Below are 14,643 nucleotides of genomic sequence, written 5' to 3' on the forward strand. Positions count from 1 at the left end.
TGGAATGATATTCTTGCACACTTACTATGTGCCTGGGATTCTGTGAAGCAAGTTTATGTGGTCAACTCACATACTTGGAGAAATTGAAACTCAAGAACGTTCAGTTTTCCACAGTCACACAGCTGGGATATGAACCCTGTTCTGGTGAGGCAGCCTGGTGTCATCGACAGATCACGGGCTTCAAATTCAAGGGTTGAAACCAGAGTCTGTCATATACCAGCTGCATGACCTTAGCCAAATTATGGAACATCTCTGGACTTCAGCATCATCTTCTGTATAATGGCAACAGTAAGACTTTCTTCATAAGGCTATTGCGAGAATTAAGTCACACACACACACACATACACACAGAGACACATACAGCTTTTACCCCAATGCCTTGACAGTAATAGAAGTAACAATAATAATAATATCTAATACTCATTGTGTTTATCATAATTGATATTCCATAAATGGTAGGGCCCTTCCCAGTATGACTAAATTTTCTGCTCTCCATGTGGAGGCTTCAGCAATGGTTTGTTGTTTGTCTGGAGTGGTTTCTAATTTCATGGATTGCTTCAGAAGCAAACTGTCTTGGTGGAATTCTTCACAGACTCCTAGCCCCAAAGTCCATTTATAGGAATCTGGGGACCTTTTGAAGTTTCTACATTCTTTAGTAATTCAGAATCAGAAACACATTTTTAAATGAGCTGAGCCCTTAGGTAGCCTATATTATAAATTAGAACTGGTAGCCAAATTACTGTATTTTTAAATAATCCACACTTTTCTAGCATTTACTAGCCAGGGAAGTAGAACTTATTTAATTTTATAGTTTCAGGTTTTTTAGAAGTTGGTGAAAGTTATCCAATTAAAATAATTCTGCAGTTGTCTCTTTATTTCTCTTTTTCTTTCAGAAATGTGATGTGCTGTGGGAAGACTTCCATCAAAAACTAGTGGATGGGTCCTTGCTGACACTGGACACCTATCTGGGCCAATTTCCTGACATAAAGGTATTTTATTCTGTGTCTATAAAGGGAAGAATTGAATGGTCCCATGTTCTTATTAAAACATGGGCAAGAGATAAGCGGAATTAAAAGTCCTCAAGCTGACATCAAAGACAGTTGGTAACTTTTCATTTATTTAAGCATGAGATTTTTATCCTGTTCCTAACAGTTTAAAATGAAATATAGTTCCAGAAATCACATTTCACCCTTTAATGAACTGCTTCAGCTTTTATTTCTCTACGGAAGTCTTCTTAATCCTATAAAATCATAAATCAGAGATACCAAAAAATTCCAGTCTTCTTTATGTTCAAATCTTTTGGTTATATGGCATTTGGCAAGAATTGCCATTAGAATAAACAAAGGTCATGAGGAAAGGGGAAACTTCATTGCACATGTGAGAGCAAAATCTGATCTTTTCCTTACTGTTTATTTTGCGTATGTTCATAGTACACCTGCATATTTTTTCTCTCCTTGAAATTTTCAGGTTCACATTGAATTCTTAAGATGTAAGCATTTCAAATACATTTGCATCTGGATCTAAAAATATCTTGTCTAAAACATTTGTCTTATTTGACACTTGGATTCATTGAAAGGAAAATATACAAGTGAAGGATTGAATATCACAGATTTGAAATTGACTCTTAAGGTATAGATGGTCTTTAAACCATCAGGGCTGTATATAGCAAATGGTAGCGTTAATAGATCTGCTCCCTAGTTGTTCTCCCAGCTCAAAGAGGACTGCTAGGTAAGACAGCCATGTGCTGCCCTTCCTGTAGAGCAAGGAGGCCATGAACCAGTGTCCATGGGCATTTTCAGTATCTTACTAGGTGATCTCTGATGTGAAGTTCCATTTTTACCTGGCCTTCTTTATAGCCATTGCCAAACACCAGGAAACTATCCGCAATAATGTGCACCGCCCTTGGCCATGAAACATAGTGAAGCTTCTTGGCCAAAACTATACTCCTATCAATGACGTTAGTTTCCTCAGTCCCACACAGAATGCCTAACGCTAGATGGCCAACACCTGAAGTGTGTTTTGGGACACCAGAGGCACCAGACAAAAACCTAAGTGGATCAGACTGGACACATTAGCCTTGTTGTCAAAATGTCCCTGAGAAAAAATCCAAACGATGGATTCTAGGTGATGTTATCATAATAGGCCGCAGAATGCTTTACCGAATCATTGTATAGCTACATCTTAATTTGGAAACGTATTAAGTCAGTTTTAAAAATTTTCTGAGAAATTAAACAATTTTTTTAAAAATTAAAATTCTGTACACAGGGAATGTGTTTTGAGATATCTTCAGATAATTTGATAGGCATTGACATTTTGTCTTGGAATTTGCAGCATTTGTGGAGCAAACAGTCTCAGAATTATTATCACGCTTTAGAATACTGTTTATTGCGTGGTAATTGAGTCTCCATAAAAATCAATTCCTAATGAATTAGGTACAAGAAAAGTTTGTCTTCCTACTTGAAAATTTCAAAGAACCTCGCAACTTGTCTAAATTATTCATATAATATTTGATAGTACAACTTAGATAAGCAAATAAAGGCTGTGATTGACTACAGGAGAATACATTTGAAAAGTTGAGCTTTAGGAACAAAAACTTAGTATCATCAAAAATGTGTGAAGGATCTGTTTGTTATTTGTTATTTGTTATGATACTGCCCAGCAGTAGCTATTTGGAAATTGACCGTTCTCTCTAGGAGCGTAACATTTCAGAAGACATACAGAAGTACCTTTGTTGAAACAGAGAGATTAAAATAAACTCATGATGGATTATGTTGGTTAGTCTTTTCAGTTTGTCGAAACACTCAGTGGAACTTTTATTCTATTTTTTTAAATTAATTAATTAATTTAATTTTGGCTGCGTTGGGTCTGCGTTGCTGAGTGTGGGCTTCTCATTGCAGTGGCTTCTCTTTGTTGCGGAGCACAGGCTCTAGGCGCACAGGCTTCAGTAGTTGCAGCACGTGGGCTTAGTAGTTGTGGCTCACGGGCTTAGTTGCTCCACGGCATATGGGATCTTCCCAGGCCAGGGCTCGAACCCGTGTCCCCTGCATTGGCAGGCGGATTCTTAACCATTACGCCACCAGGGAAGTCCTTTTATTCTGTTTAAGCAGTTCTTTTCCTGTGGTCCATGGTGTCCATGGTTGAGGTCACACACAAAGATGATCCTCCAGTTACTGAAACATCTTACACGAGAGATTTGGGATCATTTTATCTAGCTGGATTCCCTGAAGATAAATGAAATATATACCATGGTTTTACCTGCATCATGGAAAAAGCCTACATAATCTCTCTCTCTATTTCTCTGAAGTCACATTTAGGATATTAGAGCATCCACATAGGGTTTCAACCAAGATAGACAATTGTGAAACCATTTCATATGGTGAACAGTGAAGGAAATAGCAGTGTTTAACTTGGAAAGGAAACAATTTGGGGTTGGAGAGCAGTTGGGATAGCTGTTTCTAATAGTTGAAAGACTTTTCTTCTGTGAACATACACAAATGTTGTGCCTTTTACTCAATGGACGGAAGTTAGATGTGGATACAGACTCTGTCACTTCATAAAGTGAGTGCTGAGAGATTATGTAATGAATGGGTTATTGATGAAAAGGAGGATTATGATTAAAAATACAGTGGAGCATTTTCAAAGCCTGGAACACAGTTGACTTCCTTGACTCATTAACATCAACAGGGTGTGCATGGTTAGGCAAATTTCCAAATATTTACTGCAGCCCATCAGCAAGGGCTATGCAGTACCATTCATGAGGGGATGGTGTTTGACTTTTCCAACTGTGATTGGCAGGGCACCTGGTGTTACAGTTTTTGTTGTGCAGCCCTGACATCTAAAATCAATGTTATAATAAGAGCTAGCTTGTCCCCAACTTACACAGGCTTACAGCTGTTAGCAGTTATTGTAAAATGAAGTTTAGATTTTATCTTGGCAGCTGTGCATGAGCCATTAAGCATATATTTACAGCAGTGGGCCAAAATGAATTCCAAATTGGGGTTATTGTCGAAATTTTTTTAAAATTTAGTAAATTATTTTCTTTACCGCATACGGTCAATGCATAGTGGGGAATCTGAAGAACTTTTAATTAAACCATTTAATGGAGACTTCCCTTGTGGTCCAGTGGTAAAGAATCCACCTTCCAATGCAGGGAACACAAGTTCGATCCCTGCTCAGGGAACTAAGATCCCACAGCTCCAGAGCCCACATGGTCTGGAGCCCCAGCACCACAACTAGAGAGAGAAAACCCACACGCCACAACTAGAGAGAAGCCCAAGCTCTGCAACTAAGACCCGACACAGCCAAAAATAATAAAAATAAATAAATAAATAAAATAAGTAAATATTTTAAAAGCCATTTAATTAAACTATTTACGATTAAGCTAGTAAATTTATTTAATAAAATTTACTATTGGATGATTAAATAAGAATTGTATCATTTTCCATGTGAAAGCTATAGTGTATTAACTCTACCCTTTCTTAGGAGATGTGGTTCTTTTTTCAGGTTTCCCAAATATCAGATAGGTAAGGCAATAAGGTTGATATGTTTTGCCAACACAAAAATATATGCGTCAAAATGAGTGATGGCCTTCAAAATGTCACTTCTACCATGGTAAGCTGTACTCTGTAATTGACTTGTCAGTTACACAAGAAAATGACTCACATTATTTACTTCACTTCTTGTTTTTGAACAAAAAATAAGATGATCCAGTGCACTGTTCCCAGGCTTGGAAGGAACTGAATTTTGGCTCTTTTCGAAAATCAGGTTTATCTTCAAACCATCAAGATTTGCTTTTTTGGAAGACACTAAAGGACAACCTCCCCACCCCCAACCAAGTCCACAAAGCAGAGCTTTGTAAAAGTGTCCACAGAGTTACACAAGGCCACTACCTCAAGGGGCAGTGCTCCTTGGAAGGTAACAGATGTCTGCTGAAAGTAATGAGCTTTGTCACCTTGTTAGCACCCTTCTCTCTACTCTGCCTGGGCTAATTCATCGCATATTTTGAGTGAACGTGGTACGTCAGCCATCCTTCCACTGACACCACTCGGAAGTGGTCGGTGCAGAGGGTAAAGTGAAAGGGGTTGGAAGCAGCTAAATGAGAGTAACTGCCCCGCCCCACCTGTCATCACCCCTGAAGGGGGTGTATAGAGGAGTAGCACAGAGTGACAGATGGTAGCTGGATGACAGAGTCTGTCAGAGACACGTGGGCACTGCTAGAAAGAGTACTAACCAAGCATCAGGGGCAGGGACTGAGTGAGACAAGTGAGGGCACGAGGGTTCAAAATATAAGGAGGCACCTACGTGGACGGCTGACCCTCCACTAACATTACCCCAAGAGTGAGAGCGTCCTTAAATGCTGCGCCCTAGGCATCTCACTGGAGTCACCCTACTCTTGGCACTGGTCCCAGGGCTGATACCTAATTCGTCTTTCGCCACAGACTTTCTGAGTAATTCTGGACAAGTTAGAGGTTAATCTCATGCAACTTCAAATTCCCTACCTGTAAAATCCCTGAAACACCCATTCTGGGCATTGCTGTGAGGATTCAGAGGACTATATTTTGTAAACCATAAACATTTATATTATTGTTGTTTTTCTTCTTCCTACTGTATGAAATTTAAAGTTTTTTAAGGATCCTCTTCTGCAGTTCTCAGTATTAGACTAGCTGGGCACAACTAGACCGCTGGGGATTTTTTTAAACAGGACAGATGCCTGGACTTTGCCTCAGACTAACTAAATCAGAATCTCTTAGTCTGGGGCTCAGGAATCAGTATATTTTACACTACTTGCTTATCAGTTGATCCTCTTTAACTTAATTTTTAGTGGTTGCCCTACAGTGTGCGATGTACATCTTTAACTTATCATGTCTAACTTCAAATAACGTTGCAGCACTTTATGTACAGTCTAAGAACCTTATAGCAGTATATTTCCAGCTCCTCCCTCCCTTCCCCTGTGCTATTATTGTCGTATATTTTCCCTATACATAGGTTATAAAGCCCACAATCTATTGTTTCTGCTTTTCTCTAGTTCAGTGACCTTTTCAAGCAATTAAAAGTAAAAAACCAAAATCTTGTCTATTTACCTTAATTTTTACCAGTTCTGGTACTCATTTCTTTGTACAGCTCCTGTTGGTATTAAAATTCTTATATGGCAATGAGTTCCCCCAGCTTTTGTTTGTCTTTTAAAAAAACGTGTATATCACCTTTACTTTTGGAAGGTATTTTCACTGGGAATAGAATTCTAAAAATGTCTTGATTTTTTTATTTTTCAGTGCTTAAGAGATGCTACTCCATTGTATTCTGGCTTGCACAGTTTCTGAAGACTAGTCTTCTGTAATTCTTACCTTTGTACTTATTTTTTTTTCTTTATTCTTGATTTTAAGCGGTTTGGTTTTGGTGTAGCTGTCTGTGTCTTGTTTGGTATTTATCCCTCTTGGGATTCTATGAATTTCTTGGATGTGTACTTTGGTGTCTTCCTTATTTTATAAAATTCTCAGCCATTATCACTTCAAATATTTCTTCTGCCTCTCCCTCTCATCTCTTTGAGACTCCAGTTACATGATGTTAGACTGTTTGATATTTGATATTGTATTATAGGTCTTGTATGCTTGATTCTGTTTTTTTTTTAAACTTTTGCTCACTTTGTGGGGGGTTTTTTAGTGATCTTTTAAAATTAATTAATTAATTTTTATTTTTGGCTTCACTGGGTCTTCATTGCTGGGTGTGGGCTTTCTCTAGTTGCGGCGAGCAGGGGCTACTCTTCATTGTGGTGCGTGGGCTTCTCATTGCGGTCGCTTCTCTTGTTGTGGAGCACGGGCTCTAGGCGTGCAGGCTTCAGTAGTTGTGGCACACAGCATCAGTAGTTGTGGCTCGCAGGCTCTAGAGCGCAGGTCAGTCGTTGTGGCGCACGGGCTTAGTTGCTCCACGGCATGTGGGATCTTCCCAGACCAGGGCTCGAACCCGTGTCCCCTGCATTGGCAGGTGGATTCTTAACCACTGTGCCACCAGGGAAGTCCCTCTCTTTGTGTTTTAATGAGAAAATTTTCTCTTCATTTATCTTGAACTGTACTGTTTCTTTCCTTAGCTGTTTTAAGTCTAATGAAGAAATTTCTCCTCTCTGATAAATTTTATCATTTCCATTTGATTTCCATTTAGCTAAATTTCCATGTATCTGTTGAAATTCCCTATCTGTTTAAGTATTTTGTCTACCTTTTCCAACTAGATACTTTAACATATTAGTCATAGTTATTTTAAAATTACTGACTGGGGACTTTCCTGGTGGTCCAGTGGTTAAGACTCTGTAATTCCACTGCAGGGGACACAGGTTCAATCCCTGGTCGGGGAACTAAGATCCCGCATGCTGCATGGGTGCAGCCCCCCCCCCCCAAAAACTACTGACTAATACTTCCAACATTTGGGTCATGTCTGAGTCTGGTTCTGTTGCTTGCTCTGTCTTTTCTCATGGGCCGTTTTTCTTTTTTTAATGTGTGTGTTTCAGAACTTTTAATTGAATGCCAGACATCGTGTATAGAATAGTGAAGACTGGAGTAATATTTATGCCTGGAAATGGGCATGCCTTTTTGTCAAGCCAGTAGTGTGAGAGTTCAAATTAATCTGCTTGCAGCTTGAGCTGGATTTGTGTTTTGTTGCTGCTATTGTTACTTACAGCGCACTGTCGCTTTCAAATTCCTGTAGAATTGGGCTGCTAATACCTTACATGTATAGTCTAACATCTATAAAATTTTCAGACTCTTGGGTTGAAGTCTAGTTTTTGCCTCTACTTTGACCCACATTGGTTGGGCCCTTGGATGCCAGAGAGTTTTTCTCAGTGTTCCTGCCCCCCCTCAGATTTCAGGTGTCCTTGTGTGCCAGTATTTCAGAGGGGGTCTCTCTCCATACACTTGTCCTTTCTCCAGTGGTAGGCAGCTGTTTCTTGTTATTCAGTGCTGGGCTTGGAGTGGAGGCAAGGCTGTTTTATGTTATACTTTCCTGGCCTGTCTTAGGCAAAGTCGGCCTCGTATCTGTGGTTGATCTTGAGCAGGAGTTTCCTGCCCCTACCCAAGTGGGATCAGACCTCTTCTTGTTGTAGGAATTAGATCTTGGGCCCAAGAGGGTTTTGTGTTCCTCCCCTGTGGGTTGAGATTTTTTCTCCCACTCTTCTGTGTGTTACAATTATTTTTGAATATATCTAGGGGACCAAGGGATTCCTATCCATCACTGGGGCCAGATTGATTTTGCTTCTACTTTTCCCCCAGAATCAGTGGATCTCTGCCTGGTCTCTGTGGACCAGAGGATCTGTTGTTTCCTCCTCAAGTGGCTTAAGCCTTTTGCTTTGTAAAGAGAAAAATGTCCAAGGGAATGGGCAGGGCTTTGTATTTCTACCCCCATAGCCATCAGAGATCATCTCATTCTCACTTGCAGTGCAAGGGAGTGTCTTGTCCCCAGACTTTCTCATAACATCCAGTGGAGGCCCAAGGAAAGAGCTTGCCCATAAGTGCAACTTCCCTTTGTGTCTTGGACACCCAGCTATTCCAAACTGACACGTTAGCCCACGATAGACCTTAAACAATGTGTTAAAATTTTAGCTGACTATTTCTTGTCCACTTGTGTGGTGGCCACAGCTTTTACCTGCCAAAGGGGAAAGAATTGGTATGTCTCATCTCTCCTTGAAGAGACTCGTCCCTCTTTGGAATTGAGATTCCTTTATCGCCTTGTGACTTCATGTCTGTGATACAATCAAATTTATGCTTTTATAAATTATCCAAATTTTTTTTCTTGCTAGTGTGGCAGTAACATTCTTTGCAGCTCTCTATAGCCTAACTGGAAACAAAAGTCTCTAGAAATCAATGTATTTTTAAATCTCCTCAGATAATTTGAATGAACAAAAGGATTGACAAACACTTCTAGGAAAAAGGGTTTCTTAGGAAGTAAATCTGATTTATAGAACTGCTGTTAGTGTGAGTGCTATTAGAATTATAAAACCAAATCCTAATATAGTCTTGTACTATCTTCAAAATGGAACATTTAAAGATCTAGAATAGAGACTAACAGAGAGTATAGGTTTATGTGCTTCCCTCAACCAGCTCTGGAACTTCTCTGGTCTTTGCAAATTCTGCCTTCACCTCCTCATGATTGTCCTAGGTATTATCGGAAGGGAGGCCTTTACCTCATGGTTTTCACACAAAGGAGCGGAGGCTGTAGTCTGTTTTCCAGGGATCATTTGTCTAGTGAAATTCTGCTTCACCTCGATCTCCGGTCAAGGTCATCAGCTACTGCGGACAAGGAAGGCGTTTTGGCAGTCCAGAAGAGAGTCTGTGACCGTGTCTCTTTCTTAGCGCATGTGTTTCCCTGTTGGCAGAACCGCATTGCAAAGCGCAGCAGGAAGCTGGTAGACTATGACAGTGCCCGTCACCATCTGGAAGCTTTGCAGAGCTCCAAGAGGAAGGACGAGAGTCGCATCTCTAAGGTAGGGACCGATGCCACTGTTGTCACCACTCTCCATGTTCTGTGACCTATAGCAACTTTGCTTTTGAAAATGAAATCTTGCCTTTCCCATGGAGATTGGAATCAGGACAGAATTGAAACTGAAGTACGGTGCTTGTGGGCTGCTGTCCATAATTTTTAAGTAACATTAAGGGTTTTCAGGTCATAGTAGAGTTCACATGGGTGACCCTGACTCACACTTTCATCATAATAAATGTTCGCCCCCAGCAGTACTGCCTGATCAAAGAAAGTAATGCGTCCTTACATTCTTTCTGTGGTCGTGCTCCATACTGGATGCCAGAATGCAGATTCAGCTAGGAAATCAGGTGTGAAATTCTCAGACATAAATTGTGCTTGAGAGTACAGATGTGTACTACAATTGCATGACATGCTTTTTCTTTTAGAAAACCCATTTCTGGAGCTTTTACCATGTACGTCAGTCATTGGCTGACAACTCACTGGAGACACCTGCTGACTTCTCACTTGGCATCCAGTCTTGCCTTCCCCCATCTGCACACACACAGCTGCCTGGATGGCCTTTCTGCAACACATATCTAGATAGAGTTTCTCCACTGCTTAAGTCTTTTAATGGCTCCCATTGCCTGTAGAAAAAAAATTCTAAATTCCTTACCATGGCCCATGCGACCTTCGCAATTTGGTTCTGACTCACTTCTCCATCCTTGTCAACTTTCAAGTCTTCTTTCCCCTCCTTTCCTTCCTCTACACATGTCCTAAGCTGGAGCCTCCGTGACCTACGATACCAGCTCCTGAGCAGCTGTGATAAGAGCTGCCCTTCACGCGAGGCCCCTGAGGTGCCAGGCACCATGTTCAACACTTCATTTACATCCTCTTTCTTTAATAGTCACAACACCTGTGAGGTGGGCATTGCTGTGTCCATTTTACGGATTTGAGGTGCACAGAGGTGGAGCAGTCTGACAAGTCCACATGGTTAGTGAGCTAGCATCCCAACTCCAGCAACTCCACCTTTTATGTATTGCAGTCCATTCGCCATCCCCTTTGTTAGCAAACATTTGCTCATTCTTCAAGATTTGATATCAAGTTAAAACATCACCTGTCCTATGGAACCTTCTCTATTCCTTGCACCATCTTCCTTAATAGCATGCTCCATAACAGCTTATAAGCCCTTTCTTGTAGTGTAATTACTTAGACTTCCCACTAGACAGGGAATTTCTTGGAGAAGCATCCGTGTCCAGTATCCCGAGCAGAGCAGTGTATGTGACAGGCTGTTAATTCATTTTTGTAGAATGAGTGACTCTAAGAGATGCAAAAGCAACCATTGTAATCAATCACGTTTTCCTTTTGAAATAAGATTCAGTATTTCACTTTTTAAAAAATTATTTAATTAATTTATTTTTGGCTGCGTTGGGTCTTCATTGCTGTGCGCGGGCTTTCTCTAGTTGAGGCGAGCAGGGGCTACTCTTTGTTGCAGTGCATGGGCTTCTCATTGCAGTGGCTTCTCTTGTTGCAGAGCAAAGGCTCTGGACGCTCAGGCTTCAGTAGCTGTGGCACGTGGGCTCAGTAGTTGTGGCTCACGGGCTCTAGAGCACAGGCTCAGTAGTTGTGGCGCACGGGCTTAGTTGCTCCACGGCCTGTGGGATCTTCCCGGGCCGGGGATCAAACCTGTGTCCTCTGCATTGGCAGGTGGATTCTTAACCACTGTGCCACCAGGGAAGTCCCCAGTATTTCACTTTTATTGAAAAAAATCTTGTGGATTTTTACCGGATTCTCTCCTTCCCAAAATGTTTCCAGGATGCCATAAAGCTATTCCTACTTTATATTAAGCGATGCTGTTGTGTCTAGAAATGGCTTGTGTCTTTGTGATATTTTTTAGTGTAAACATGTTATGTGTCACTTCTAGGCAGAAGAGGAATTTCAGAAAGCACAGAAAGTGTTTGAAGAGTTTAACGTTGACTTACAAGAAGAGTTACCATCGTTATGGTCAAGGTAAAGATGTTTCTGTACAGGTTATATAAGGTTACAAACAGTGAATATTCCTTATCTTGTCTTATTGCTTGTGATGCTTCAGCACTGTGCAATAGAAGTGTTCAGTAATCTATAATTTCCAGTATGGTAGCTACTTGCCACATGTGGCTAGCTGTTGAGTGCTTGGAATATGGCTAGTGTGACCAGGGAACTGAATTTTAAATTAAAATGATTTCTCTTTAACTCTTTTAAATTTAAATAACCTGATGTGGCTAGCAGCTACTACATTGGATGGCACAGTTTTAGACCTTGGTATACTTCTCAGGTGGAGACCCAAATCTCAATTAAGAAGCATTAGGAGAACTGACCTTAACCTTGAAATTTACAAGGATACTCTTTTAGCTTTTGAAAGAACTTCCTTTATTCCAATAGCTCATCTAGTCTTCTGTCTTTGATACGAAGCCTCTACTTTCAGCCCTTACCTGTTAACCCGAACTTCATTCCTATTTTAGACGTTAAATATTCTTCTTATTTACAGGCATTCTGCATTTCTCATGCCATTAAGTGCAGTTTTCCCACTCAGTGGTTGAACAAGAAGTTGTTGGGTGAAGTGGGGCCTTATATCTCTCAATTTCCATCAGCACCCCCATGTTACCACCCTGAATAAACATAATTGTGCTTGTCATGCAGCACTGCTTTAAGTCAAATCCTAAATCTTGGCAAGGATATGGAGAAAAGGGAACCCTAGTACACTGTTGGTGAGACTGTAAATTGGTGCAGCCACTATGGAAAACAGTATGGAGGTTCCTCAGAAAACTAAAAATAGAATTACCATAGGATCCAGCAATCCTACTCCTGGGCATATATCCAGAAAAGATGAAAACTCTAATTCAAAAAGATATATGCGCCCCTATATTCATAACAGCACTATTCACAATAGCCAAAACATGGAAGCAACCTAAATGTCCATTGACAGATGAATGAGTAAAGAATATATGGTACGTATATACAATGGAATACTACTCAGCCATAAAAAAGAACGAAATAATGCCATTTGCAGCAACGTGGATGCAACTAGACATGATCATAAGTGAAGTTAAGTCAGAAAGAGAAAGACAAATCCCATATGATATCACTTATATGTGGAATCTAAAATATGGCACAAATGAACCTATCTATGAGACAGAAATAGACTTATAGGCAGAGTATTCTTCTTCCATTGCAGGGGGCTCTGGGGGAAGCAGTGACCAGCTCCCAGGGGGGACAGGCTTCCCTCAGGGCAGTGCTGAGGGGCGAGTGTCCTGGCTGGCAAGCTGGGACTGCAGTAAGCTGAGCTTTTAATCCTTTCCACCATTTCCGAGAACAAAGAAACGTCTTAATAAAGAAATTAAGTTGGCCTTGACAGCTGACCAGGAGGGACCTGAGGATGCCTCAGACAAGTCCTTTGGGGAAATGGTAATGTCTCAGAGTCCCTTGTTTATGAAGAACTTGTGAAATGAAACCTCCCAAGCAGATAATATGAGAATTCAGAGACTGGTACTCTTTGTGGGTGTATATTTTACTGCTGGTGACACTAGTTTTTTACAAGCCAAGGTTATAGTCAGAATGTGCCCTTCCAGTGGAATGAGTGCCAAATTTGTTCATTCATTGGTTTGTTCATTTGCTCATTCATTCATTCATTCATTCATGTATTCATGGACTATTTACTGCATGCCTGTTCTGTCCTGTTCCGCTATATTAGGTGCTGTGCCTATACTCATGAACTAGACCAAGACAGTCCCTACTTTGAAAGAATCTCTGATTTCATAAATTGGAGAGAATCACTATATGATAAATTGCATTAAAAATATTGAACTTTTTTCTCAATTAAATACATCTGGTTGATTTAATTTCTCAGTTCTAAAAGGAAACAATAAACATATTAGAAAATTGTGGATGTTTGTTTAGTCATTCTAAATAAGGTATTTCTCTCTAGTACTGTGCCAGTTATTTCTCTAAATAATCATTGATATAAACAAGGTATGCTGTGTATCAGGAAACAGAATTTAAAGGTAGAAGAAAGGGGATTCTTGTTTTTGCTCAATGTATTCAAAGTTCAATATGTTTAATAGAAAATCCCTTATAAATAAATAAGAATAAAACAAGCACCAAGAAATAAGCAAACTATGAATAGATGACTCACAAAAGGAGAAATTCAAATGGGCGACAAATAAATGAACGAAAAAATGTTAACTCACCTTTCATTAAAGGAATATACATAATTAAATAGTTGGTGAGATGCTAACTCTTTCTCATCATATTTACAAAGGTTTTGTGTCAAGTCACATTCAAAGTTGAGGGAATAGAAGGGGGAGCATGTTGGCAGTGCCCATCGAAGCTTCTATTTTCTGTGCCTCTCACCCAGCATTTACAATCAAGAAGCTTATTCAAAGGAACTAGTAAAGCTGGACCCGGAGTTCAAGTCATAGGTCTTCATTAGGGTTTTGTTTATTATAGTGAAAAATCGATGCAAATAAAACGATACCTACCATCAACTTCAACTTGACCCCCCTCCCCCATCTCTATTTAAATCTGACCCTTCCTCAGGGCAGACTGTTTGTCCTCTCAAGCAGATGTTTGCAGCTGGCACAGGGACCATCACTCTCCCCTCCTCTTGGTTCCTTCAGCTGTTTCTGGCGTATCTGCTAATTTTTGCTATTTAATCATGTATGGCCTTTTGTGGTACCTTTAACACTCGCATGCTCTTCTGAAATCTGCTTCTTTCTCTCACCAGTATGAATGGAGCATATGTTCATCAGTCAGCCCTCACGTGCTCCTCCAACTAGATTGTTAGTGTCTGGAGACACCTTAGCCCACCACCAGGTGTGCAGCCAGAGTTAGATAGTCTCTTTGTCTATTAATTGAATGAGGAACTACTGTCTGCATGATTGGGGTCCTAGGCTGCCAGTTCAAGTGCCCCAGGAAGACTCCTTTGCAAACCATGCAAGAGCTGGGTCCCTCTGCACGATGTTGTCAGGACATGTGCAGTCTCTCCTCTTGCATCCAGCCTCTGTCTTAGTTAGCTTCCTCAAATACAGGTCCAAGTCCTCTCCTTTCCCCAGGTCCAACAGGGCCATGGGCTGTAAGTAACTGTTGCCTGCAAATAAATGCGTGTTTCCTGGTCTGGAAGGTCCTCTGTCTCCCCAGGCTGTCACCTCCCAGGCTTCTGATCTGACCCTC

General features: G+C 40.6%; 1 protein-coding gene across 4 annotated transcripts in view; it reads left to right on the forward strand.

The window, feature by feature from the left end:
* AMPH (amphiphysin) overlaps positions 1-14,643 on the forward strand; it is a 181,910-nt gene that overhangs the window by 108,216 nt on the left and 59,051 nt on the right. For all 4 annotated transcript variants that reach the window (XM_082399759.1, XM_082399760.1, XM_082399761.1 and 1 more), the window contains exons 6-8: positions 894-989; positions 9,356-9,463; positions 11,360-11,445. In XM_082399759.1, coding sequence (XP_082255885.1) covers positions 894-989; positions 9,356-9,463; positions 11,360-11,445 — 290 coding nt within the window. The remainder of the gene's footprint in view (positions 1-893; positions 990-9,355; positions 9,464-11,359; positions 11,446-14,643) is intronic.

The sequence above is a fragment of the Balaenoptera borealis genome (assembly GCF_965194805.1).
Source record: "Balaenoptera borealis genome assembly, chromosome: 7".
In the NCBI taxonomy this organism is placed as follows: domain Eukaryota; kingdom Metazoa; phylum Chordata; class Mammalia; order Artiodactyla; family Balaenopteridae; genus Balaenoptera; species Balaenoptera borealis.